Source organism: Bradysia coprophila, chromosome II, assembly GCF_014529535.1.
Source record: "Bradysia coprophila strain Holo2 chromosome II, BU_Bcop_v1, whole genome shotgun sequence".
In the NCBI taxonomy this organism is placed as follows: domain Eukaryota; kingdom Metazoa; phylum Arthropoda; class Insecta; order Diptera; family Sciaridae; genus Bradysia; species Bradysia coprophila.
Window position 1 is genome coordinate 2,087,031 of NC_050735.1, and position 25,902 is coordinate 2,112,932.

General features: G+C 36.2%; 2 protein-coding genes across 3 annotated transcripts in view; one reads left to right on the top strand and one right to left on the bottom strand.

Annotated features, from left to right (window-relative positions):
- Window positions 1-21,161, top strand: part of LOC119085072 (interference hedgehog) — a 68,666-nt gene extending 47,505 nt beyond the window's left edge. Inside the window, exons 3-11 of one of the 2 annotated variants that reach the window (XM_037195432.1) lie at window positions 13,845-14,162; window positions 14,241-14,400; window positions 14,465-14,618; window positions 14,688-15,369; window positions 15,426-15,570; window positions 18,993-19,622; window positions 19,684-19,854; window positions 19,913-20,091; window positions 20,410-21,161. In XM_037195432.1, the coding sequence (XP_037051327.1) occupies window positions 13,869-14,162; window positions 14,241-14,400; window positions 14,465-14,618; window positions 14,688-15,369; window positions 15,426-15,570; window positions 18,993-19,622; window positions 19,684-19,854; window positions 19,913-20,091; window positions 20,410-20,421 (2,427 nt within the window). In that variant the 5' untranslated portion in view covers window positions 13,845-13,868 and the 3' untranslated portion in view covers window positions 20,422-21,161. The remainder of the gene's footprint in view (window positions 1-13,844; window positions 14,163-14,240; window positions 14,401-14,464; window positions 14,619-14,687; window positions 15,370-15,425; window positions 15,571-18,992; window positions 19,623-19,683; window positions 19,855-19,912; window positions 20,092-20,409) is intronic. The other variant, XM_037195348.1, reaches the window with a different exon arrangement.
- LOC119085673 lies at window positions 15,576-18,185 on the bottom strand. Its single transcript, XM_037196125.1, has 4 exons — window positions 17,124-18,185; window positions 16,623-17,059; window positions 16,042-16,340; window positions 15,576-15,977 (listed from the first exon to the last, which is right to left on the bottom strand). Exons 1-4 carry the CDS (start codon window positions 17,556-17,558, stop codon window positions 15,643-15,645), a joined length of 1,506 nt encoding a protein of 501 aa, XP_037052020.1. The 5' UTR covers window positions 17,559-18,185; the 3' UTR covers window positions 15,576-15,642.
- Window positions 21,162-25,902: the final 4,741 nt, after the last annotated feature.

The following is a 25,902-nucleotide window of genomic DNA, read 5'->3' on the forward strand; positions in this document are numbered from 1 at the left end:
TGATCAGCAATTTTTATGCATTTATGTTCTCACAGGCACAGCCAGTTAAATTAGTATTGAGTAATTGACATTACATTTATACTCGTTAGTATTTGTAAGCTGCTATAAAATTTACAACCGAATCATTTGAGGCGGATTTGAGGTCAGAGTTTAAATTTTCTCAATACTGTCAGATTTCTGCACTTCCTGCCCAAGAAAACATAGAACTAACTGTTGATCTCTTTAATTTGTTTACGCATGAAAAAAAAAGTTGTGGAAAGAATTGTTTGCTGGAAATATATTTATAGATGTGTGGTTGTCGCCTTCGGCTCGGCATACAAATTCCACACTCTTCAAAACACCGATTTTCCGCAAAAGTATGTAATCTATTATTACATACTATGTAATACATAGGCTCCGCTGTAATCTATTATTAATTATTTATTTATGACGAATTATTTCAAAATATATTTGTGTCAAATATTTATATATCCGATACCAATTTTTTACACTAAATTGGTACAGTCAAAGGCAGTCAATTTTCAGCATAAATTTGCTTCAGCTGTTTTTCAGCTGATCCACACATACAATCAAAACGGTTTATACTTGTTTATACGGTTGAAGCTGCTACACGCACGCGCATGATAGTGGTAAAACCATATAAAGACGTATAAACGGTGCTGATTGTTTGTATGGATCAGCTGAAAAACAGCTGAAGCTAATTTATTCTGAAAATTGACTGACTTCGACTGTATTGAATATTTATTAATTTTTAGCCCCGTACGAAGTACAAAGGGGCTTATAGGATTACGATGCCGTGTGTAATTGATGGAATTCGAAGCAGACGGTAAGGGCAAAGTGTTTGCCTATGTGCAATGTGCATAGATGACGAATCTGCAATAAAAATTTTGTCTGTCCGTCTGTCCGTCTGTTCGTCTGTCCGTCTGTCACGTCGATATCTTGAGTAAATCAAATCCGATTTCAAAAAAAAAAATTTTTCCCTGAAAGATAGTCGAAATAGTGAGGCTAAGTTCGAAGATGGGCATATTCGGGTCGGCCCTTCGTGAGTTAGGGCCACCTAAGTGATTTAAGGTCTTTTGGTGATATTTATGGCAAAATAAACGATGGAAATGTAAGTGACACGGCAAATGATAGGTATTGTCAATACCAATCCAGGAAGAAAATCGGGTGAGTGGACCGTGAGTTAGGGCCTTAGAAGTGAAATGCTACTAGGGCCCTATGTGTATTTTACATAGAACTCGAGTAAATTTCATTCGTTTTTCGTAATTTTTGTTTGATTTGGAAGGTAATCGAATGCCGAATAGAATGTTGTTGAAAAAAAATTAAATTTGGGTCCTTGGCCTAAGGCCGCTACTAGGGCCCTATGTGTATTTCACATATAACACGAGTATATTTCATCCGTTTTTCGTAATTTTTGTTTCATTTGGGAGGTAATCAAAGGCCGAATAGAATGTAGTTGAAAAAAAAAATAAATTTGGGTCCTCGGACTGAGGCCGATACTAGGGCCCTATGTGTATTTTACATATAACTCGAGCAAATTTCATTCGTTTTTCGTAATTTTTGTTTCATTTGGAATGTAATCAAAGGCCGAATAGAATGTTGTTGTAAAAAATTAAATTTGGGTCCTTGGACTAAGGCCACTACTAGGGCCCTATGTGTATTTTACATACAACTCGAGCAAATTTCATCCGTTTTTCGTAATTTTTGTTTCATTTGGGAGGTAATCAAAGGCCGAATAGAATGTAGTTGAAAAAAAATTAAATTTGGGTCCTCGGACTGAGGCCGATACTAGCGCCCTATGTGTATTTTACATATAACTCGAGCAAATTTCATCCGTTTTTCGTAATTTTTGTTTCATTTGGAAGGTAATCAAAGGCCTAATAGAATGTAGTTGAAAAAAAAATTAAATTTGCGTCCTCGGACTGAGGCCGATACTAGGCCCTTCAAAAAAATAAAATTTTAGGGCGATTTGAAATTTTTTTTTCATTTGAAAGGAACGTCGTACGGGGCTTCGTAATTGCGCTATGCGCAATTTGTAAGATGTACATATTACATAATAATTTTACTTTAACTACATTAACCGGCGCAATAGGCTTACGGTCAAAGTAGGGTGACAGACATAGATATACGGGTTTGTACGGGGCTCAGTCGCAGCAAACGCTCCGACTGTTCTGATGGCTCGTTTCTGTGCAGGGACTGTCTTGACAAAACTCTCATCTATTGTCGACAACAACGATAAAATAAACTATGTGCTCTGACAAACGTTTCCCTTTATATGAAAATGTATGTGACAAGTGAAGTAATAGATATCATGTTCCAATCAGTAAAAAATTCTAAAATCATTAGAAGTAGTAGACTTTGACACGCCTTAATGCTCGGACACTTTGACATCAAAAGTAAATTAATAATTAAATTAACTTCTAGCTTGAAAATATTGTGGATGACTATCCTTCAGTTGTAATTTGTAGTTTTCACCATCGATTGATCGTAAAATTGGATTGAATTTTAATCATTGAAACAGTGGCACCACGTACAGAAAAGTGTAATTTTCTACGTGAAAAATAGTTTGTGCGGTGATCAAAACACTTCTTTTTTCTACTTGAAAATTACTTATATGTATTGCACAGCGCTAATTGTTTTTGAGATTAATTAAGGTTTAATTTAATATTATTTTCACTCAAACACGATTTTAAACAATTATTTCTACGGTTTTTCGGGTGCCCGGTTGATACAAACTGGATATTTGGTATTTGAATAATTAAAAATTGATTTTTCTTATTTTATTAAGAAAAACCCGTGAAATTGTTTAATTCAGTAAGTGTCCGAACATTGAAATAGAGTTGTCCGGGCGTCGGATAAAAGTGTCCGACTATTGGATTTTCATGTTCGGCCGAATGAAATTGTTAACACATTGAAATTAATTGCGGCCTGTCAACTTTCGGCACCCTGGACTTTACAATAGTCGTGGAGTACCTCCAAATAAATTTCAAAAAATCTAGAATTCAGTTTTGGATTTTTAGAAATTTATTTGGAGGCATTCCTCGACTATTTAATTAAAAATAATTCGGAAATAAATAGTTTAATTAGTGTAATAAAACGAATCTGAATTAAATTTGTGTCTTGAGGAAAATACAAACTATCCAAAATAATAGCTTGTAATTTTGTAATACTTAAATAAAATTATTTTTTTATTATTTCGCTGAAGTTGATCTAGTACTTCTCATTATTTTCAATCTGACACCACGTTGGCGTTTCCCTGAACATTCTGCGGTCTTTATACTCAAGTAAGGCTCCAACTGTGAACTTCCAATTTAGAAAGTAACAGTACACTTCGGTGCAAACGAATCGCAGCAGATGAAAAGTGCGAGGGAACATGATTCTCATTCAAAAAAACAAACAATTTATTCTAACTAGGATCTTTGGTTCTCCTTAAAAAAAGCAAACGCAAATTAGGAGTAACATCACCTTAACCGATATAATGTAAAAAAAAATCTTACAAATGTCAGAGGAGTATTCCTTATCGTGAAATTACAACAAAGAAACAAAAACAGTGACAATTGTGTAATCTCAACGAAAATCAAAGTTGGTTTTCCTGTCCAAATCATTTCCTTAATGTTGGTACAGTGACTAACATTCTAAAACTGGTCAATCTAAGAAATGTTAGTTTTTTGTTATTTTTGACATTTTCTAGTATTTAAAATGTCAAGACCAAGAGACATTACTTTAATACAGCTGTCTTTGTCACATGGGCTAGCGTGTGAGTAGTAAAATCAATTAAAAAATAATTTCGACATGCTAGTCACTGTATACCCAAAATATTTGCCTACGAAAGAAATAAAATCATGCTACTAAATTCCACTACAAAATTTAATGGCACAGTTTGATTTGAATAAACCAATTAAGCGAAACTAGACTCGTCTGTCCATAGACAGAATCTATCCTTAATTTAGTGTCCAATTCAACAAATTTATTTTCAATCAAAATCTTGATTTATTTACATAATGGCATGTAAATGTTTTGAAAAGTAAAATAAAATAAAATTGTTATTCACTTCGAACCAACTGGCTGATTCAATTTATGGCCATGTTAAATGTTCGAGACGAAACTTCAATCGTGATTCGACAGATGTAATGCGCTTTAAAAGTTAAGATTATCGGGGAAATCTGGTTTTTATTTTTGTAATCATCTACATAAGTACAACATCGCTCTCCATCAGTTTTTATTTGTTAGTCTAGTTTCGTCGAGAGAATTTAAAAAAAAATCGACCAGCAACAGAAAAGTTAGTCATTAAACTTTGTAGGAATTTTATTAATTTCATTTTGACATAACACTTTTCTGTTTATTGCATGTTAGTACAACGATCTGACCCATTTTATTAGATCGAAATTATATTTCTAAATCGAAATGAAACCTAACAAGCCAATTATTTCATCAAATTGAATTAAAAACCGTAATTATGCGGGATACTCTGAAAACTCCGTAGGTGTCCTCACAAATTGCTTTTAATAAAATTTCATTGATCAGAATTCTGGTTCTCAAGAGAAAAAAAAAACAACAACACACAGACTCATAATGATAATAATCGTGCTGTTTGTTGTTACACATAACACACGATGAATTAGAGAGGAAGTGGTTTGTATAATAATGGTCCTGGTTATATTGTAAAATAATATCTTTCCGCCTGATTGTTTTTTTGTGTGCCAATTTTTTTCTTAAATTATGATTCATACATTTCATTGATTTAGTAAAGAATTAGAAGAAACTTTCCATAGACTTTTTAGAAATGAATAATCATTTGTTATTGAGAGAAATGATGCAATTAGGCGATGTCCTACTGTTAATGTGGTCTTATACAATCAAATTAATGGTAAAATAAATGAAGTAAAAGATTTTGTCTTAAACACTATGCAATCCATTTAAGAGTGATATCGCCAAAACTTGAACCAATTTGAAAACAATAGTACGGCCATCCGGGCGAGCTATAGCGCGTTGGATTCATCTTTCAATTCTAAGAAATAGCTATCTTTTGTTTTTTTCTGTTAGTTTCCCATTTTTGGAGTGAACACGTGTAAATTGATACCATCTCCTAACTAATTTATATTCTTCCAAACACTTCAAAAGCGAAGAATTGTCTGAAATTGGAGCATTTTCTTCAAAAACTCACAAATTTCGCCTTTAATGATTTTTTCAGCCCAACATTTGTAATGTGAGTATGAGTATACACAAAGAATAATAGCATTGTTCGTTCCTGGACTCATTATTTGATCACTAAAAGCGAGTAGCATAACTTTAGGGTAATTTTTGATCACAATCAGACGTATAAGTCGTCCGTTGAACTCGAAATTATGAAAAGAATTTGGTCCATTTGGTGATCTTTTTGCTTTGTGCAACTTTCTGGCTTGCAACGCAATTTATCTATTTATTTATTTTCAATTTATATGGGATGATAGTGAGTGTGTCCAGCTACAATACCCAATAATCGGTTTCATCGATAAGTTCTGTTGCAGGCCAGCAGTACTGTGCGAAAATTGACCATACTTTCATTGTTTATTCCCGAACGTGCAGTGGTACCGACCCGTGCCTTTACTCTAATGATAGGTCTTTTAGAGGCACAAACTCACACAACATTTCAACTTTTAAGAATTCGTCTATCTCGAGTTAATTCTATTAAAGTGTTTTGCCTACCCTTTGACATGGTATCAATTTTCACGTGTTCACTCCGAAAATGAGAAACTAACAGAAAAAACAAAAGATACCTATTTCTTAGAATTGAAAGACGAATCCAACGTGCTATAGCTCGCCCGGATGGCCGTACCATTGTATTTATTTTCCCCATAATAGGTTAAAGTTTTGGCGATATCACTCTTAACATAAGAAACAACAGATTTACCTACTATACGCTTGCCACCGGAACTTGTCCGTAAATTCTTATTCCCGACAATTATGATTATTCCCGATGATCGAGGTGTGTAACGACTATTTGATTGCTATCACAGCTTTCAGACATAAAATAGAATTATTCGGCGTTAAGTTTGGGTGATGGCTGAGTACAATACCCTCGTAGCCTTTGCATTTTCCATTTAAAATTAGAAACTAGTCATCAGTGTATGACTCAGATTCTACAAACAAAGGAATAAGATTGTATTTTGATAGCGTCAAAACAAAGTTTGTTTGCTAGAGAAGGCATCGCTGAGTGTGTGCTTCTTGTCTCTTATTTTGTGCATGGTACTGACTCAAACAGACCTACTGTTGCTAAATGGTGATTTATCAACAGCAGTAACGAAACCAAATTGGTTGAACCAACACTCTACTAACTAAAAGTAATGAGACACATTAGGTCAAACCACAAACAAGGAAGAAAAAGCCATTTTATTACAGTATTACTACTAGGCATAGAAAGTGCATATTTACCCGTTTGCAAAATGTTAAGTTGTAAATTGTAAATTGCTGAAATGTTAAAATGCTGATTTGTTTATCGATCGATTGAACGGCTACGTATTCATCAAAATCACATAGCCAACCATAACATTTTCTGTTTTCATGAAATTTAATACATCCCATGAAACCCACATTTAATATGAACTGATTGATAAAACACCACACTACAGGACGGAAGTTTAAGTCTTGGTCATGCTTCTCTCCTGTACGAAAAAACAAACAACAACAACAACAACGATCCAACAACATGTTCATTTTAAGAGTGGCAGGTATGGTGTAAGTAATATCCATACTTAAGTTTATTGCTCGTTTGGTTGTGATGCGGTTAAAATGTGTAATTTAATTAAAACAAAATTATTTTTTCTACCATATTCTGTGCATATAGAGTATACACACCATCAGGAAGGACTGAAATATGTACAATGAAAAAACGAGGAGATATTCATTTTCTCTTTACTGTTTCATGCTCTGTATTTTAAGCGAATCCATGTAACTGCTAACTGGTCGGACTAAAATGATATGCTGGGAACAGCATATTGCTTGTTTTAATTACATTCAATCAATTTGAAATATGATCAAATTTAGGTATATGCGAACATTATACTTTACTGAAATTAATTAATAGCTTGCTGTATACTTGTAACAAAGATGATGAGAAAATGTTGTCGAACGAATTGCCGATGCATAAATCAGGTCTCGGAATTGTGGAGAATATTGAGCATTTACTAGAGTATAACAATGAGGCGGATTTCTGAAGATTTTCGTTGATTTTTGATAACTTCAAGAGGATTTTCTTTACCTGTTTTTCAGGTTGAAAATCTAGAAAATTTTTAAAATGTCTTTTTTTGAGTTTAGTAGATTTTGTTTACTTTTCTGAGAATTTTCTTGACATTTTTTTAGAATTTGAGAATTTTCTGACGTGAAGAGTTTTTAAAGGATTTTTACGTTTTGACAGAAGATTTTCTAGTTTAGACAGTTTAAACAGACCAGTTTGTAGAGGCGTAAAAAGTCAGTCTGATGGTAGATTTTGGCTAAAACTAGCTGAAATTGGTTCGAAATAATGGGTTTAAGGGATAGCTTATGAAAAAAGTGACGCTTGTATCAATATTCCCGATCAACCAAGAAAAATATACAATCGCATCCTACCCCACAAACGGCGTATAAGAATAACATTTTCTTAGATGTCAGTCGTAGCAGAGAAAGTTTTTTTTTTGGGCTAGCCAAAGGTCAATATGAACTGCTTTCGCATCTCGTTCGAATTCAGACAATTGCGACCATTTTACCTAAATCTATTCGCTAAAGCTGATTACTAATCTCAACCGGATATTGGTCATTTATTTACACTTGTTGCAATATAAACAGTACGATCAAAATGTTATTATAACTCGTTCAATTACCCGAAAACACATTTTCACCCGACCTCACCACTTACAACATACAATGTTAACACGTTCGTCTTTTTGCTGTTAACCGATTTGTTATAATAATTCCTTACATAGATGAATCTATGACCGCATAATATGCGTCGGAAGGTATTAAAATAAAGTGTAAGTTCATATAACTTAAAAACTCTGCTGTTGTGTTCACATACAAATCGAACAACAATGTTCATCGTCAATAATAACGATAACGTGCCTTTCTTTGCTTTAGAAAATGAAGAGGAAAAAAATCCCATTATTATTTTACTTACAAGTTGAATGCTCTACAAATCGACCGTTTCAAATTGTTCAAATTTTATGAGGAAATATGATCGTGTATTAGCTTCGAATCATTAGGTTTTCGTGTACACCAGTCAGTGATTTAATATCTATCTTGGATGTATGTTCAAAACGAAACGAAAATTGTTTATAATATCGAATCTGTTCGATGGAAACCAATTGGTGTCTGTAACATGCATAATATTATTGATTTACCGGCGAGTGTTTTTCTTTCTCAAGGAAATGGTTAACGAAAATATGGATCGATTTCGTTAGTTTGACTGATGCTTTGTTATTCGAGTAATGAATCATTACATCTCGAAACAAATTCAAATTTTTGACTTCGATTGTTCTATTAAGGGAAGTCACCTCGGGCCTTTTCTGTTCATTGTGGCGTGTCTGCTGACGATTTGAATTTATGTGTTAAAGTCAATAGCATGGATGATGCTTTGCACCTGCAGAACGATATCAACCTGTTCTCTGATTGGTATAAGAAGAACAAAATGGAATTGAGTATAGAACGGTCTAAGACGTTACGTCACAAATCGATGACTATGCTATCGATGATGCTACGATTACTAGAGTACGTGAAATACACGTGACCATTAATTTTACAGTAACATTGTAGACATTGGTATAAATAAGATACTCTGTTCACATAATATGCAGGAGCGAGTGAGGACTATCACCTTATACGAAATTGATGCAAACACTTTCAGAAAGATCAGTTGGTGATTAGGAAACATAGGGATTTTAAGCCACTTTCACATCACAATTTTCGTCTCGAGTTCTAGACATATCAAAATTGAGAAATTGACTCTTGATATGTCATAGCATCTGGCGGACCTACAAAGCTGTATGTGAAACTGTAAATTGTGTTAGAGTATCAAAAACTTTCCGGGCATGTCGATTTGTAAGAAAAAATTGCACCTCGGACTGGACGGGCACAAATGTGTTCTCTATGCTTTAAGTGTAGCTATGTGTTGGATTTAGTCGTCGGCCGAAGACTAATGCATTTTATGAGAAGGACTATCAATTTTGGCTATTAGGTTTCGCGGTGTCGTTTCCCTTTAAAGAAGGGCAAGGGCTTCTGATAATTACCTCGCTGAACTAATTCCGTAGATGCGATATTCAAATCTCTTCTTTTAGGTCAATTTATTAATTAAAAATTAAAATTAGAATCAAATTATTGACGCAAAAAAAAAGTCGCGAGATAGTGTCTATCTAAGATCCATAAATTTGCCATCTTTGTAACGAAAGCAAATCGACTCATCGGTATTTATGCAAATTGGCAGTTTTTTTTGTGTTTCTTCAAATACTTATATTATGAATAATGATTCACTACGATATTCGTTCGATTCTCACACAAATCGAAAAGAATATAATCAAAAAAAAGTGCTCATCCCAGCAGTGAGGAATGTTGTTCTTGTCGCCGGTTTTATCTTTGAATAAATAAATACAATATTTATATGGCATTAATAAGAATTTATGATTATTTATTAATATTGTGTAGCGAACGTATATTTATGTACACATGTATATGCTGCGCTGTTTGCATGTAAACGTTTTGCACAGAATTGGATCCACCGGTAAAATTTAATATGAAAAAAGAGAGTTCATTGGAATTTTCGAGAGGATTTCTTCTTTTAATTTATTTTCTTCTTAGATTTGTGCAAAAACTTAACGCAAGCTGTCGTTTAGTATTTAAAGAAAAAAAACAGCATCGTAAGACAAGAGATGGAAAAAATAATCATCGAATATAAATGTTAAAACGAAACAAAACCGATTTGAATGCGCGGCTGGCGGTTATCTTAAAAATATACAATTCCTCTTCTTTTTTTCCACTCAATATAAAGGCGAACGTAACAAAACTTATGTATATAAGGATGGTATTACCAGCGGAATAGTTATAAGCTTTTCTTATCTGGACACATTTATCTTCAATTAAATGCTCGGTTCTTGTTCTATATGGGTGGAGCACCTGACTTGTAATTTGAAATTGTTCGAAAAATGAAAAATAAAATTTATTTGCATAAATACTTATTGACCTGGGTATAAACGATTTTAGTGCAATGAGTTTCAATAAAATGTATTTATATGGGACATTCCACGGTTGGTTGCATTAGATTTTTGACAGATATCACAATTTTCAAAATCGCTTTTAATTAAACCTGTTACGTTGATGTACTTGATTCTTCTTCACTTACAAGCCAAATATAATTTAGCATGTTATTGAATCGAAATACCAGGTTTAAATTTTTTTCTCCATAAAAAATGGCAGCTTTATCAAATTCAGTCATATACGACCACTTGATTATAAGAAATATTTGTACAACGGCAGAGTAAAATAAACCAGGCAGGAGTGCTTGATTTGACGAGTGACCTTAATTATCTAGCATACTACTTTGAATTCAATTTTATTTGCATTATTCGGTTTACATGGATTGAATATAAAAGTGAAGGGACTACAAATAGTAAATTTCGTCCAACCTAGTTGACGACGGTATGGAGCCCATTACACAGGCAGCGTTCGCACGTTGTATCGCCATTGATATTCGTTGGAAGAAATACTCTCTTGCGCGACGGTCTCCACTGTATTCTACGAGTTTCGTGCCGATTTTATTAGCTTACTAGCATACTTATATTTTGCGAATAAAATTATTTCAATTTATCAATTTATGCCAGTCGTCTTCATTTTTATACACTGTATTAGGTCCCTTATTTGACATTTCAAAAATGAACAGCCACTCCTGCCTGGTTTATTTTACTCTTCCGTTTTTGTTAATAGGTCACAATTAACGTAGAAAAACACTTCTCTGTCAATTTTAATTGTAAACCAAGCGTTGAGAAGACTTAGTCTTCCACGGTAAACCGTCCCTCACAAAGTGAACAATTATTACCAGTTTTTTTTTTTTGTATTCTGAGTCCCATTTGACATCACTTTCCAAAGACAAAAGCAATTTTGAGAAAAGATTGTCGGAGAAACTGAAAAAAGTTACACTTAACGTGGAATGTCCCATATATATAAGCAATCGAAATGAATGATATTCAGCACGTTCGCAATCGATAAATAAATAAATAATAACAAAAAATTGCCTATGAATAAACTGATTGCACATTTGCGGTGATGTGTTTGATTTCGCATATAATAATATTGAATTACGTATACATTATTGGCGAAAAAACATAAATAATAAAACTAACCGCAAGTTATAATATCATTTACGCAGCCTATCCTTTTCATATTAATAACATTCGGTTTCCGAACAAAGAGTAACCACGCAATTGTTTGAATTATGTAGCATACCAAGTGTGGTAATTAAATTAATTTGAAAATCTATGGTACGCCAACATAAATGAAAAACAGAACCAATATAAAAATTTAGTAATTTAAATGAGACTTAGAGTGAGGAGCTCTTAACGGCTTCTGTGTCTATTAGTTAAGTCATGGGTTAATAGTTGGAATTCGTTTTCTTCAATTCTTAGAAATTAAGAGTGATATCGCCAAATCTTCAGGTGATTGGGAAACAAGCGGTCTCCGATTTTAATGAGTGATAGCTCGTTGGATTCGTCTTTCAATTATAGGAAACACGTGTCTTTCACTTTTTCTTAAAAAAATTTGTTTTCTGTGAAAAGCGCTCAAAAGTGAAAACATGTCAGAAGGCACCGAAAACAATTTTTCGGCAATAACTCAATTTCAATTTCAATTTCAATTTATTTGTAATCAAAGAACAAAAAGGATCACTCCTTATACAAATGTTCTGACGTTAACAAGGTATACGTTTTTTAAAAAATAAACAAAAACAAGAAAGAAATGAGTGAAAGTAGTACAATTTAACTTGAGCCTCAATCAAAAAAGAAAAAAAACTGAAGATAACAAAAAATAAAAATAAAAATAAAAGACAATAAAGAAGAGTCATAGCGGACTGTACGCATCAACAACATAATCAAAAACCAATGACAACATATAAGTTCATAACGATAAAGATATACCAACAATGCCTGTGTGCTATTACTGAAACGGTAAAGGTCGTAAGGTATGGTATGGTATGGTATGGTACCAGTGGACGGTGTGAAACATTTGTTCTAATTACTCAAATAATCCGTTGTCGATTGATGAAATGTTCCAGACAACGCCTTTTGAAAGATGGTAGGGATCCTGTTTGTTTAACGACATTTGGCAAGAAAAAATTATTTTAAATGGTTGTAATGTTGTACGATTGTCGGCCTACAGGTAGAGTATACACATACACACCGCTTGGTGCTAGTTGATCCACGAGAGTTATGACTAGAAATACAGTGAATGTTCGAAGGGTCCGCCTCCTCTGCAGCTTCGATGTTCCGCGGGATGGGGTGTTGTAGCTGGCCTCACCCACTATTGTCCCACATATAAATGAACCCAGTACTTTTGTGCTGCAAGCTTACAGAAGTCTTAGAAAAAAATTTGGTGCCAAAATGCAAATTTGTTCCTTCTTTCTGAGGGCCCAACTGCCAGAACAGCGTCTGGAACGGTTCTACGTGAGTAATTTTGTATCGTCTACTATTCCTTTACCGTATACGCTTCGCTTTGACTCGAAAATAGGTCGTTACAATATACCCAGTGTTAGTAATTCGTGTGAAAAATTATTAAATTTTTCTCGGAGGATTTTAGTCAAATAAAGTGTTAGCGTATAGCAAATGACCTCAGGAGAGTCCGGAACAGTAATTAGTTTTTCAATTGGACCAATATTTGCTACGCGACAGGAGTTTGGAAAAACGATACGATCAACTGGGAGCAAACGGTTTTCCAAACTCCTGTCACGTAGCAAATATTGGACCAATTGAAAAACTAGTTACTATTCCGGAGTCCTGAGGTCATTTGCTATACACTAACACTTTATTTGACTAAAGTCCTCGGAGAAAAATTTAATGACTTTTCTCTTGATATTACTAATAGTGGATCTGATATATTCGCGACATAGCGAAGCGTTTTTCTATTGATAAGGTGAAAGAATAGTAGACAATAAAAAATGATTGCCGTAGTACCGTTCCAGATGCTGTTCCAGCAGTTGGGCCCTCAGAAAGAAGGAAAAAATCTACATTTTGGCACCAACTTTTTTTCCAAGACTTCTGTAGGCTTGCAGCCCAAAAGTACTGGGTTCATTTATATGTGCAACGACAGTGGGTGAGGCCAGCTTCAACACCCCATACTCAGTTCCGTGGAACATCGAAGCTGCAGAGAAGGGGTCCTCTCCGAACATTCACTATATTTTTAGTAGTAACTCTCGTGGATCTAGTTAATTATCTAGTAGCCTTATACATATTTCGCGAAGTAAGATGAGAATATCGTGAATCGCCCATATACGACGCTGCGTTTGATTTGTATTTGACACTTTAAATTTTGAATTTTCAGGGAACTTATGGTGTAAATTATCAAAAATTCTAGAAATTCTAAAAAAAAACTAAAAATTCTTAAATTTAGGAAATTTTAGAAAATTTTACGAATTAAAAAAAAAAATCAAATTCTTAAGAATTTCTATGGATTCTTACAAAATCCCTGTGTTAAGTGATTAGCGAGGTCTGTTGATTTTACTTCGACAATTTTTAGTTAAATAATTTTTGTGTCGCAATTGATCAGAACATAACAGGTCACACACAGGATGATCTATTTATTAAAACTAATAACATTGCTGCATGAAAATCTAATTTCATAATCTTTCCTCGTTCCAGAACCCCAAACCGCATAGCAACGAGATGACTTCAATCAATCACCACCACTATCGACCCCATCACCAACATCACATGACAAAATTTCTATTTCTGTGCACATTATTCATGGCGACGATATTTCCATCGTGTAAATGTTCCTCAAACAGTTCAAAGTTGGGCGTCCATATGATACGATCGCCTGAATCGACCATAGCACCGTTACGCGACGAGGTGCTATTCGAATGTGAATTGAATCTCAGTCCGGATCGATTGGAATGGCGTTTCCGGTCGGCGACGTCTAATGGACTCTCGGACGACTATTTGTATTTAACGAAAAATGTAAGTTGATTGCATGGTTGCTGGTTACAAGTGAAAACAAAGTCGCGCGACAACTCTTTAAATGATTTTTTTTTATAGGACCGATACAACATCACCACCTTCGATGGAACATCGAAGCTACGTGTCTACGTCAATCAAAATTCAGTCGGTGAATACCAGTGCGTCGCTTGGTTTGGTGCTTCAGCGTTGGCATCCATTCCAGCTAGATTAACATTAGCAGCAATAAGTTTAGATAATAGTACGATCACGTCGTACATTCGGGCTGAATATCGGTTTGCTCAATCCACCTTCTTCTTTTTCAGAGACATCACTCAATAGTAGTAGTGAAGATGGTACGACATTAAGTCGTAACCTACCACTTCAAATTGTACATTGGAAAGTCCATCCGGGAAATAGTATTTTAATTAAATGCGGTGACGTGGTGTCGAATCCAGCACCTGCATGGAGTTTTTTCAAGTAATTTCGCATCATTTTCCGTTTGATGGTCAACACTACAACAATTTCCCATTTCGTTTTTCTTAACAGAGACGATAGCCCAGTACCCACCTCAGTTCCTCAATTATCGTCCGGTTCACTTATATTGCAATCAATCACGTCTGAACATTCCGGCATGTATTCTTGTTCAGCAGTCAACTCAATCACCGGAAACGAAATAAAATTGCGGCAAAAAATCGAACTCGTTGTCGAAAGTACGGCGAAGAGTGCGCCAAAATTTCTAGTCAGTCCAGTGCAAAAGTTTGCCGTAAAGCCAGGCGCTACAGCAATACTTGAATGTCCCGGTGTAGCCAATCCCATTCCAAAAGCCGTTTGGAGCCGACCCGATGCAGCCATCTATAACAATCGTACAACGGTTTTGAACTATGGCCTACAGATTTTGGATGTGATGCCAGACGATCGCGGAATGTACGTATGTCGTCTAGACAATGGCATTACGCCCGTTTTGGTGCATACAATACAGTTAGAAGTGCAAGAAATGCCTAGCATAACCGATGGCCCACAGGAAACGTTAACGAATGAAGGCGATTCGCTGGAACTTCGATGTATGACTCGTGGATATCCACAGCCCATCATTTACTGGATGATCAATGGAGCGGATACGAAATGGGATCCGCTGATCAAATCGAATGGAAGTTCGCTTGTTATTGAAACCGTGCAGAAGAAACATGCTGGAATAGTGCAGTGTTTTGCAAAAAATGATGCTGGAGAGGTAATTGCTCGTGCGGCATTTTTTCAAGCGGAAGTGCTACATTCTGTGATATTTAGGTCAACTTCAGCAACCTACTTCAAGTTAAGCCGAAACAAATATCTGGTGAATTAGGACTGCAACCGCTGGGTACTTTTCCGCAAACAACGAGAGCCAACGATCATACGGGAAAACCGGCTAAAGGACATAAAAAGCACAAACACAGTGAGTAGCCCGACAGATTTTCTTTTTTAATTTACAAACTATCATTAAAATAAGCAGCCTCACGCTCTACGATCAATCGCTATTTCCACGCTCATTTACACCATTTTGCTCCAACAATTTTAAACGCAATTTGGCTTCTTGCAACTTCAATTGATTTATCTCTTGTAGATGTTTGAACTCTTCTTCGGCCTTACTGACGATCAGTTTCTGTACTTGACAACGTAGTTGGGATTCGGTTACCCGATTTTGCATTTCCTGCAGTCGCAACTTCTCGATTTTTTGTCGATTTGACAGTGAAAAGGAATTTCCATTGTCGGGAAACACTTCTTCTGAATCATCGTTCATCGGTTGGTCCAGATCGGATTCGTCAGTTTGCTGATAAGTTGAAGTCAGGTTGCGATTTATGTCTGTAATGGAACAAAAATTTATTGACTTCCCAATCTCGGTTCGGATGACTGTTCCAATTTATACCGTTAGAGGTTTGCTGAAAACTCCCACTCGCTTCACCTGCCTGTTGTTCTGGCATCGCCGAACCGCTTGGTACCGCATAATTAATGCTGAAAATATGTGGCTTCGGTCCATATTGTATGTCTTGTTGCTGCTCCCCGCCCACTACACTTCCATCATCCACTTGAAACTCGGCATTCCCGAAACTGTCACGTTCGTTCGCTGAAGTTGGTTCGGTTTTTAGCAATAATTTCCCGTCGTTACTGTTTCGTCTTAACTCCGATTCACTTTGCTGCTTGTAGTTTGGGATCATTCGACGAAGTCTGGAAAATATTGGGAAATTATTATTTCGCTTTGATGGTGGAAATGAACCGTCGGTTGTGAGCTGAAACAAAATTTGATTTTGAATTCCGTTGCAAAAAAAATTGAACTTTGTCATGGCTTCCGAGAGATTCAACCAAATTTTTATTTTTAATTGGAACAGGTTCAAGGTACTTGTGACCAAGTGTCTCCGATCCCGCAGTGAACACTACATCCACGTAGATCCCAGTCTTTGTCCCAGTCTCAGTTTTGTAGTTAATATCCTCAGAAGACATTGTACGTACCCTTCAACGTCATGCCGCTTAAAGACGGAAAACTCAGCACCAGAATCGGCTAGCACCTTTGCCGAACTGCGACGGAAGCAGTGACCAGTGTACGTTTCAACATCATTTAAGCCCAAATATCTAGCGACCTTTTTCGGAATCGCTCCAATAGTATTAATCCCAACCGGCTGCGTCGTACATTTTCCTGTCCGTAATCCAACGAAAAATCGATCGTGCGGTGTGTTCGGATTCCGCTGGGACATATACTTCCGTAGAACTCCCATAAGTTTGATGTTACCGGCAGAACTTTCGGTTAACACGAATTGTTTGGCAATGTATGTCTTTGTGTCAACGATGTCAATCTGTATGTATTCACCCGAATCCACAACATCCTTGATCGACAGCCTTAACAGCTCATCCCGTCGGCACGCTCCTGCGATACCGATTATCAGTGCAGCCTACGAAAATGTGGACACATGAGTTAACCGGTGCATTCAAATCAGCGTGAAAGGGAAGTCTTACCTTCATCATCAGAAATTCTTTGTCGTCAGCCTCGTTTATAAATCTATCGAAATCCCATCTGGTCAGAATTGCCGACTTTTTTGCCTCATAGCCGGCACTCTTCCGTTTTAGAAATGCAGTGACGGTCGGATATCGACCAATATCCACGCTACGTTTCATATAAATCATACACTTCAGCTTCGAATAGTTAGACCACAACGTTGAAGATTTTTTCACTTTCGATTGGTGAATGAAATAGGTCAGGATGACCTTTTCGTTGATCGTCTGGATCTTCGATTCATTCAACCATTCACAAAAGCTATTGTAGCACGTCTCGTAGACCAGCTTAGATCGCTCGGGTATCCCAGCGGATGAATTCATAGCTTCATCGGTTGCTTGCTGTACTTCGGAAGCGATTGAATCGTCATCATCACTTGAACACTCCATGTGACTCATGTTGAAGATTTAAATGTGATTTTTTACGGTCGCAACACACAGACTACTGTGATTAAAACTGAATCGGATACCAATGCATGCTAACACTGAATAAAAATCGGAAGAAGTGTGCTGTCACGTTGTTGTTACGTTTCGATAAAGTTCAATTTTACAACGGAACAACGAAAAATATTTTGTTATGCAACTCGTTTCGAAAGATTTTGTTCCGCACACGACTGACCACTACATGTACACAGGTGGATTTGTAACTGGTGCGAGAAAATACTGTGTTTTGTGTGCGTTGCAAAAAGTCAATTTGTCAACGCATCACATGTGTACTGAAAACAACTCTCATCGCACAATTTTCACAGCACAAATGAAATTTAAACACAAAAAAAAATCCGAAAATTAAGACAAACAATCGACTTTGTACCACCACACAACACGTATGAAAATTCAATGAGTAGAAACCAACAGCCAGTCCAACAAAATGGCATTTTGTAGCTCTCATCGTCAGTTTTCGTAATTTACGAATCACAAAGTGTCTCATTTCGATTGTGCTCTCAGTCATGAGTGTTGGTGTGTAAAAATACTCCATTTCGAAACTAGTTGCATAAATGACAACACTCAATGTTGTCCGGAGATATTTTAGAGTTTAGATGTTGAATGAACTCAATTTAATGTCCTAAATTATAAATATTGACGAAGCCTTACTTAGCATTCAACCAAAATTTCTGCAATTGTTTCAGCGTTCGTTTACTCGTACGCGGATCTTCATTGAACGTTTTCAGTATCAGTTCCCAACATTCACGCACTTCACACTGCTTAGTCGATGAATACGAACTTCTTCTCAATTTTATGTCAATGATTTCTTGGTATCTCTCAAACAACTCGTACAGCAGTGTCTTTTCCTTGTCCGAGTATCGTTTCAAGTTTTTATCATTTTTTGCCGCCAATGACTTTTGGCTTTTACACGGTTTACTATCACTCATTGTTTGTGGACAATTTTTTTTTTTTTTAAATATTGTTTTCGAGTCAACTTATGCTTTGTAGCGTTCAATGAATATACAAACAATACATCAGCTTTAGACAATATTCACTCAATTAATGGCTCAACAATGTCGTCGGTATGTTCTGTAAACCACTCGGATCCAATTTTTCTCTCTCTTTTCTTCGATACATAAGTTTACTCTCCGTCTGATGTTGTGAATGAGAATATGAATGGAATGAACGGTACAGGTTGAATGTGTGTATGTGAAAATTTCAATGCATTTCAATACTCACTGAATGAACGATTCAATCGGAATGTGAATGAATGTTGTTATGCAGCCATCCGAATATATTATGAATATTTCTCGTACTCGTGTTTCTATTCGAATTTAAAGAATCGACAACTTAAAGCATTTGGAGGCAAAAGAATATTTTGACGAAATGGCAATTCCTCTTTATTTCTAGCAATGATTCCTCCGAGTCGACCGTCGATAACACGTCTATCCGATAACAAAGTTATGGTTCGATGGACGGTGCCGGCCAAAGGTGGTTTGCCCATTAGTTTCTTCAAAGTGCAATATCGAGTGCTCGGTGATACTTCGAAAAAAGTTCCGCGTACCATTTGGATGACCGATTCAGAAGACATTCTACCCGAAGTTCGAATGTACGAACTGGACAATCTGAAACCAGACCATTACTATCGCTTTCGCATTGCTGCCGTTTACTCGAACAATGACAACAAGCTGAGCAATGTGTCGACGAAATTCTTATTACAACGTGGATCGCAGCTGGGTCCGTTCAAGAGCAATTTGATTGCACCGAATTTGACGAGAGTGGAAGCCATTTCGGAAACTGCTATCGTATTGCATTGGTTGTTCCCATCGCGGCCAACAAGTCCGGTCGATGGTTTTTATGCTTACTATCGTAAAGCATCGACTGCCGGCGAATATATGAAGGCTACGGTGGATGGTATGCAGACGAGACATTTTAAAATCGATCATCTGGAACCGGGAACGGCTTACGAATTTAAATTGCAAAGTTTCACAGCATCGGCTGCTTCCGATTTCTTGGCCATTATAACCGGGAAAACTTTGAGTGAGTGTGGTGCTGTTACTGTTGGCAACAAATTTTCTTCATTTTTCATTTGATCTTTCAGAACCATCGACACCTCCGCCATTAACTGATACTTCTGAAAATGAGACAACAGTGAACACATCAAAGTCTTATTTACCGTTAATAGCTGGTGGCACTGGTGGTGGTTCCTTATTGTTGTTCGCCACAATCTTAGCCTGTGTCTGTATGAAACGTAGGAACGCTGATCGTGATGGTGAGTACTGAGCGGAGAAATGTTTACAGCTCAATGCACAGTGGGAACATATTTTCAGATGATGCGAACGAAAACAAAGCTCATCCTGATCACATCCAGGCCGAACCGAATGGATTTGCTGGGGCCAATGGTAGAGGTGGTCTTATTAGTTCACCAATTCATAAGAGTAGTCGATTGAATGGTGTCGTTCCTCGTATGAACATAACGTCGAATCCACTAGCCCAAGATGGCGATAAGGTATTTTGAAATTTGAGACTTTAGGCTCACTCTCTCTCTTCTCTATCTATTTGCCTAATCTATAACTGCATGCTCTTTCCGAAACATTAACACACACAATAAAAAAATATGAAAATTCAACTAAGTCGGTTCTTATGTGTCTACACTAACTTACCATCGGGAAACTAATTGCCAGAGAACACAAACCAAACTTCAATATTTCCATTCAGCACCATTCTCAAACAGTTCTCTTCCATAAAATCTCTCAAATTCACCCACTTTCGAACACCACACCCAAAGTAGAAACGTAGTACGACTTTGAAGAATTTCTTCTATTAGAATTCAGCGTGATTGTTCTAGAATCGCAATGTGATGGAGCTCCGGTTTCTACCTGTTGCCGCCGTCCAACAAAATAACAACCATACGCAACCGGGTGACGCCCAGCATCGCCGAACGCTGGAACGAAGCACACGCAATTTACAGTATGCCGGCGGTACAGCTGGCGATGGTACAAATAAAATGCTGCACAATGACAACGGCGTGAATGCATCGTCGATGCGACGAACGCGTCGGACGTCTGGTTCGGGACCGGGTAGTCCGAGAGTGGTGCGTGGCGTTAGTTCGGAATTGTTGCATAACCGTTCGCCGATGCCAGTACGAGCGCATAACAGTAAGCGAAATCGATTGGGTAGTCGAACCGAGAACATGTCGTCGGGTAGTCTAAACAGTATTGAAGTTTAAGGGAAGAAAATGGATGTATGGAAAAGTAGAAAAAAAAAGAAATATTTTTTTTGCTTCGCATTTGGCGGGCGCATAACATGAAGAAAGAAACAAGACGTGTGATATTTTCTCAATATTAATTTTGACGAAAAAAAAAAGTTTTTATAAAAGAAGTCCTCTCCGATGTAATTGTAAATCTTTTAAATGAAACAAAAGACAATTTCTCCTAGATACTTAAGTATATAAGTAAGACACGACTGCGGGTGGGATAGGAACACAGCGGTCAATTAATTTATTTTACATTTTAATACAATTTCTATTTTGTAAGACTAGGTTCCTTAGAATAATTAGCGAAAAAAAAGTTTATTTAATTTGCAAAAAAACATTGACTACTAATTCGTAAGTGAATAGCGTTTAAGGTAGCCATTTATATTAGCAGATAAAAAATTTAGAAGAACTGAATTATTCGAGTCTTATGTTAGTGGAGCAGACATTTTATTTTTTAAATTAATTTTGATTCTCGTTTTGATTTCGTTTTTTTATGACTTCAATTTCATGCTGGACACTCAACCGAAACCGACGATTAATTCCTCTTAGTCATGACGTGTATTTTGAATTCGCAAAACATTTCTCATTCGGAGAGTTTCGAGAGAATAGAGTTTCGTCGTGCGAAATTATTCGAAAAGTTACTCTGTGGTCTGTGTCTTTCAATGGGCGATCGAAGTATTGACAATTTCAAACCAGGGCCTATTTTAAGGAAATTAAATTTCCAAAAATTCTTCAATTTTTCCATCACTTTTCGTCATTTTATCTTAAACTGTTGTGTTTTTGCATCGTAAATGTTGTTTTTACTGCCTTGTCAGTTGTTTTTCATGTCTTTGAGCTTAACTGATTACTTTGGAATGAGATCTAACAGAAAACAAAATTTAGAAATTTTAAGAATTTTTGTGAAATTTGTGAAATTTTGAAAATTTTTGGAAATTAAATTCCCTAAAATAGGCCCTGATTTCAACGCATAAATTATTCGAAACACAAAGAAAGCTGTTCTACGATCTGCCTCTGAAATGCACAGCTGTTTTCCGAAAATTTATTTTGTTTAAAAACCACCACCATAAATCGACCTAAATTTGGCAGCCGTCTTGATTGTACCTGAGGCCATTTGCAGCCGCGATAAAGACCTATAAGTATGTGTGAGGTGCTCTTTAGTAAGACCTGCATGGATAGATATCGACATTTTTGATCAATTCTTTTTTTTTATTAAAATGGTGTTAGATCAAAAAATATAGGTCGACCATTTCGTATTTTTTTGATGAGCGGCTGTACGTTCCGTTCGACGAGTTTATATAACACATTGGTACATTTTGCAGGCCTATTTTAGAATCTCTTCTCTTGCCTCGATTTTCCGTCGATTAAAACTAATTTGTCAAAACTTCAATCCCCCACATCGTAGAACTATGAAAATCTATGGGGCTAACGTCCATGAATACTTTTTCTTAACTGACTCGATACGAGATATGAAATAATAGTCCACGTCTCATGCCAAGTGGAAGAAATCAATACTCTTAAGATTAGTGATTATTAACCATCTTCTTTTACATCACATTTATTACGCATTTTGCGACAACATAAAGCAACAATAGTCAAAGATCCTGACATATTTTTGTCATCATTATCGGTAATACAGTTAGAGGCAGTGAAATTTCAGCATAAATTTCCTTGAGCCATTTTTCAGCTGATCTACACAAACAATCGAAACAGTTTATATGGTTTTACCACAACCACAGCTGAAGCAAATTCATGCCGAAATATCACATCCTCTGACTGTAGATGACATGAAAGTGCGGTTTTGCATTCTTGTGAATATAATACGCCAGTCACGACAAGAAAAAAATTAGTTTGAATGAGTTACAGTTAATGTCAATCTAATTTGTGTCTAAGTTTGTGTCAACGTTTTTACCAGCTCGTTACGCGTGCTGATACGGTTTCCCTACCACACGGTGTCTGACTATTACACCGGTGTTATCATGTATAAAGCAGTGGACCAGCTGATATTGCCAGCTGGAGAAGATTTACACACAGTTAATATTCACTGGTTTACTGCCTGTGTCCAGATTTGTAGTCATTTTTCCTTAGTTTAAGTTTATTTTTGCTAATTTTTGCAATTATTTCCACGATCCAATCAAAACCAACGACATAGAAGTGTCAATGTTCGAATCAAAATTGAATTTGTAATTACGGAATAGTGCCGAGAAGTGCCTTAAACATTTTAACGAATTTGATAATCAAAAAAAGGAAAATGCCTTAAAAGTCAATTAAAAAATTTAAAAAAAATTGAAAACTTTTAGACTGTTTTAAAAAAAAGAAAAAGAAAATTAGGAATTTTCAAACGGAATATTATATGAACTTAAAACGTTTTTAATTTATAAAAAAGAAAATCGAAACGAAAAGTTACGGAAATGTTGTTTTTTATTTTGTAAATATAAATAGGACAAAGAAAATGAAATTGTTAGCGAATAAAAATTACCTTTGATGACAACATTGATCTTTACTATTCATATGAGGAGTCAATTTGCCAAAACTTCGAACAACTTCAAAATAAGCCATCTACGATTTTTGGAGGGTATACAGTAATTGAATCAGGGGACCCTCCTGAATCATCAGCAACAAAAAAATCCTCGAAACCTGCAAATTTTACCAAATATGAGGGAAAAACAGTAGCCCTACGTAGCTGGTCTTCAAAAATATTTTTTTGGAAATTGGTAAAGGAAATGGTGCTATACTGCTAGAACTATTTATTAGCTTCATCCCTCAAGCATCCACGCCTCTATGACTGTTTAAAAATCACGTTTTCTCAACTTTAACGTGTCTCTGACGGCTTCACTTGCACTAAGGGTACCAAATTTTCGTACAATTGTTATTAGAATGTCGGGCACTATCGATTGAAACCACAACCAGTCTTCCACCACCTGTAGACAGGATGGGCTATGGACCAATGTCACCGACGGTACGGATGAAAATCAAAAAATTTTGTGGAATGTTGTTCAGGACTCCCCAAGCTGACTAATAATATCCAAAAATATCAAAAGTGCATCAAAATGCTCAGTTAAAATTCATTCAACCGCACCGTGTACCACATACACCACATACACGAAAAATTTCAAAATGTTTTTAAAGGCCAGCACCCCTTCCATAATAATATGACCATAATTTCAGATAATTAGAGAAAACATAATTACTTCGAGGATTTTTTTGTTGCAAATGACTCAGTAGGGTCCTCTGATTCAGATATTGTATTCCCTCCAAAAGTCGCCGATGGCTTGTTCTCCTGTTTCATACAACTTGTTCGAAGTTTTGGCAAATCGACTCTTAGTCTAATCAAGTAATAACTTGACTTCTTTGGGAAATCTTCCTGATCTTATTCCGAATATACTTACCTGCCTCAACTTCATAGATTCAGAGACCAACACGAGGAAGAACTACGGCTCTCGCTTCGCTCTGGCCGCAAATTTCACAATCGTTCAAATTATGTCTTTTATAAAACGTTTAGCAATACAGTCGAAGGCAGTCAATTTTCAGCATAAATTAGCTTCAGCTGTTTTTCAGCTGATCTATACAAACAGTCACAACCGTTTAAACGTCTTTATACGGTTTTACCACTATCATGCGCGTGCGTGTAGCAGCTTCAACCGTATCAACAAGGAAAACCAGTTTTGATTGCATGTGTGGATCAGCTGAAAAACAGCTGAAGCAAATTTATGCTGAAAATTGACTGCCTTTGACTGTAATTGTAAGAAAGTAAAAAAAAGATAAAAATTTAAAAATTTATTTGGAAATACAAATTCACGCAAAGATTGTCCTAGATCCCAGAGACTTAGTCCTTCAAAAAAACTTAGTCGAAACAACCGGAAAACATCAAACATCTAACAATATTTACTTTACAATCCCAAACACACTCTAATGAGTTAAAAACGGCTGTTATAGGAACAGGATAATCGAAGGCATAGATCGCAAGAAGTGGACCAACAATGATTTTTTAATCGGCATTGCTCAACTATAAAACAGCGAATCTGTACCGTGTGTCTACCATACCGATTTTACTTTGTCCTAAATAGCATGAGCCCGAACGTGATGCGACTGTTAATATAAGAAGCAATACAGTATATTATGTCACTGGGACCAAAAACATGTATTTTTGACCCAGGTGGCATTCATTTTTATATTCAGGCGCACCAAAAATTCATATTCAGAACAAAAATTGACAGGGAAAACTGTTTTTGTTTTGGGTCTCTGCTTGGTGAGAGAATGTGACCCGGGAACTTTTTTTAAATAATAACTTTTCCAGACTATTTCAAAAATCATTTTTCAAAAAACTTTAGTTTCTTACGAAAATTACGGCACCACCAACATTGATGTGACATGATTTTGCTCCAAATTAGCTCACAAATAAAAACAGTTCCACTTACAATCCAACCACACCAAACAAGCGTTGTTGGTATATTAGGTTCATTCATGTCAGATGCTTTAGTGTTGTTAACTCGATTGTTGGCATTTAATTTCAGTATACTTTCCACTCCGATTCCATTTTGTATGTTAAACCACTTATCGATTAATCCTGCACCATTTAATCGGTGAATTATGTCGTTTACAGATTCAACATATGGATAATCCGTTCTGAATCGATGTGATAACAAATATCTACGCAAACATGACCAGCCCAATAAATGATACACTTTCAAGGACAACCGATCTTGTGCTTCTAAAAGTGTTAATCCCTGGTCGCCGGACGTAAAAAATGCTATCGAATTATTAAATGTCTGACCTTCCATTGTTAGGCGATCAATGTTTATCCCATGGACCCTGTTTGCCCAACCGTCCAAATTCGACATATCTTTCAATAATTCAACAAAGTTATCTTTCCATCCATTTTCATTTGCCATAATCGGAACTGTGGACTTGTACAGATCTTCAATAGAGTTCAGTTGCGGTTGGAAAATTGGTGACGTAACGTAACTTTGAAAGATAGACAGAATACCGTTCATCACGATTACACCTGTGAAGGTCAGGGGTACAGTGACCAAGCCGTCTGCTAGATGAAGATTTCGGTATCTTATG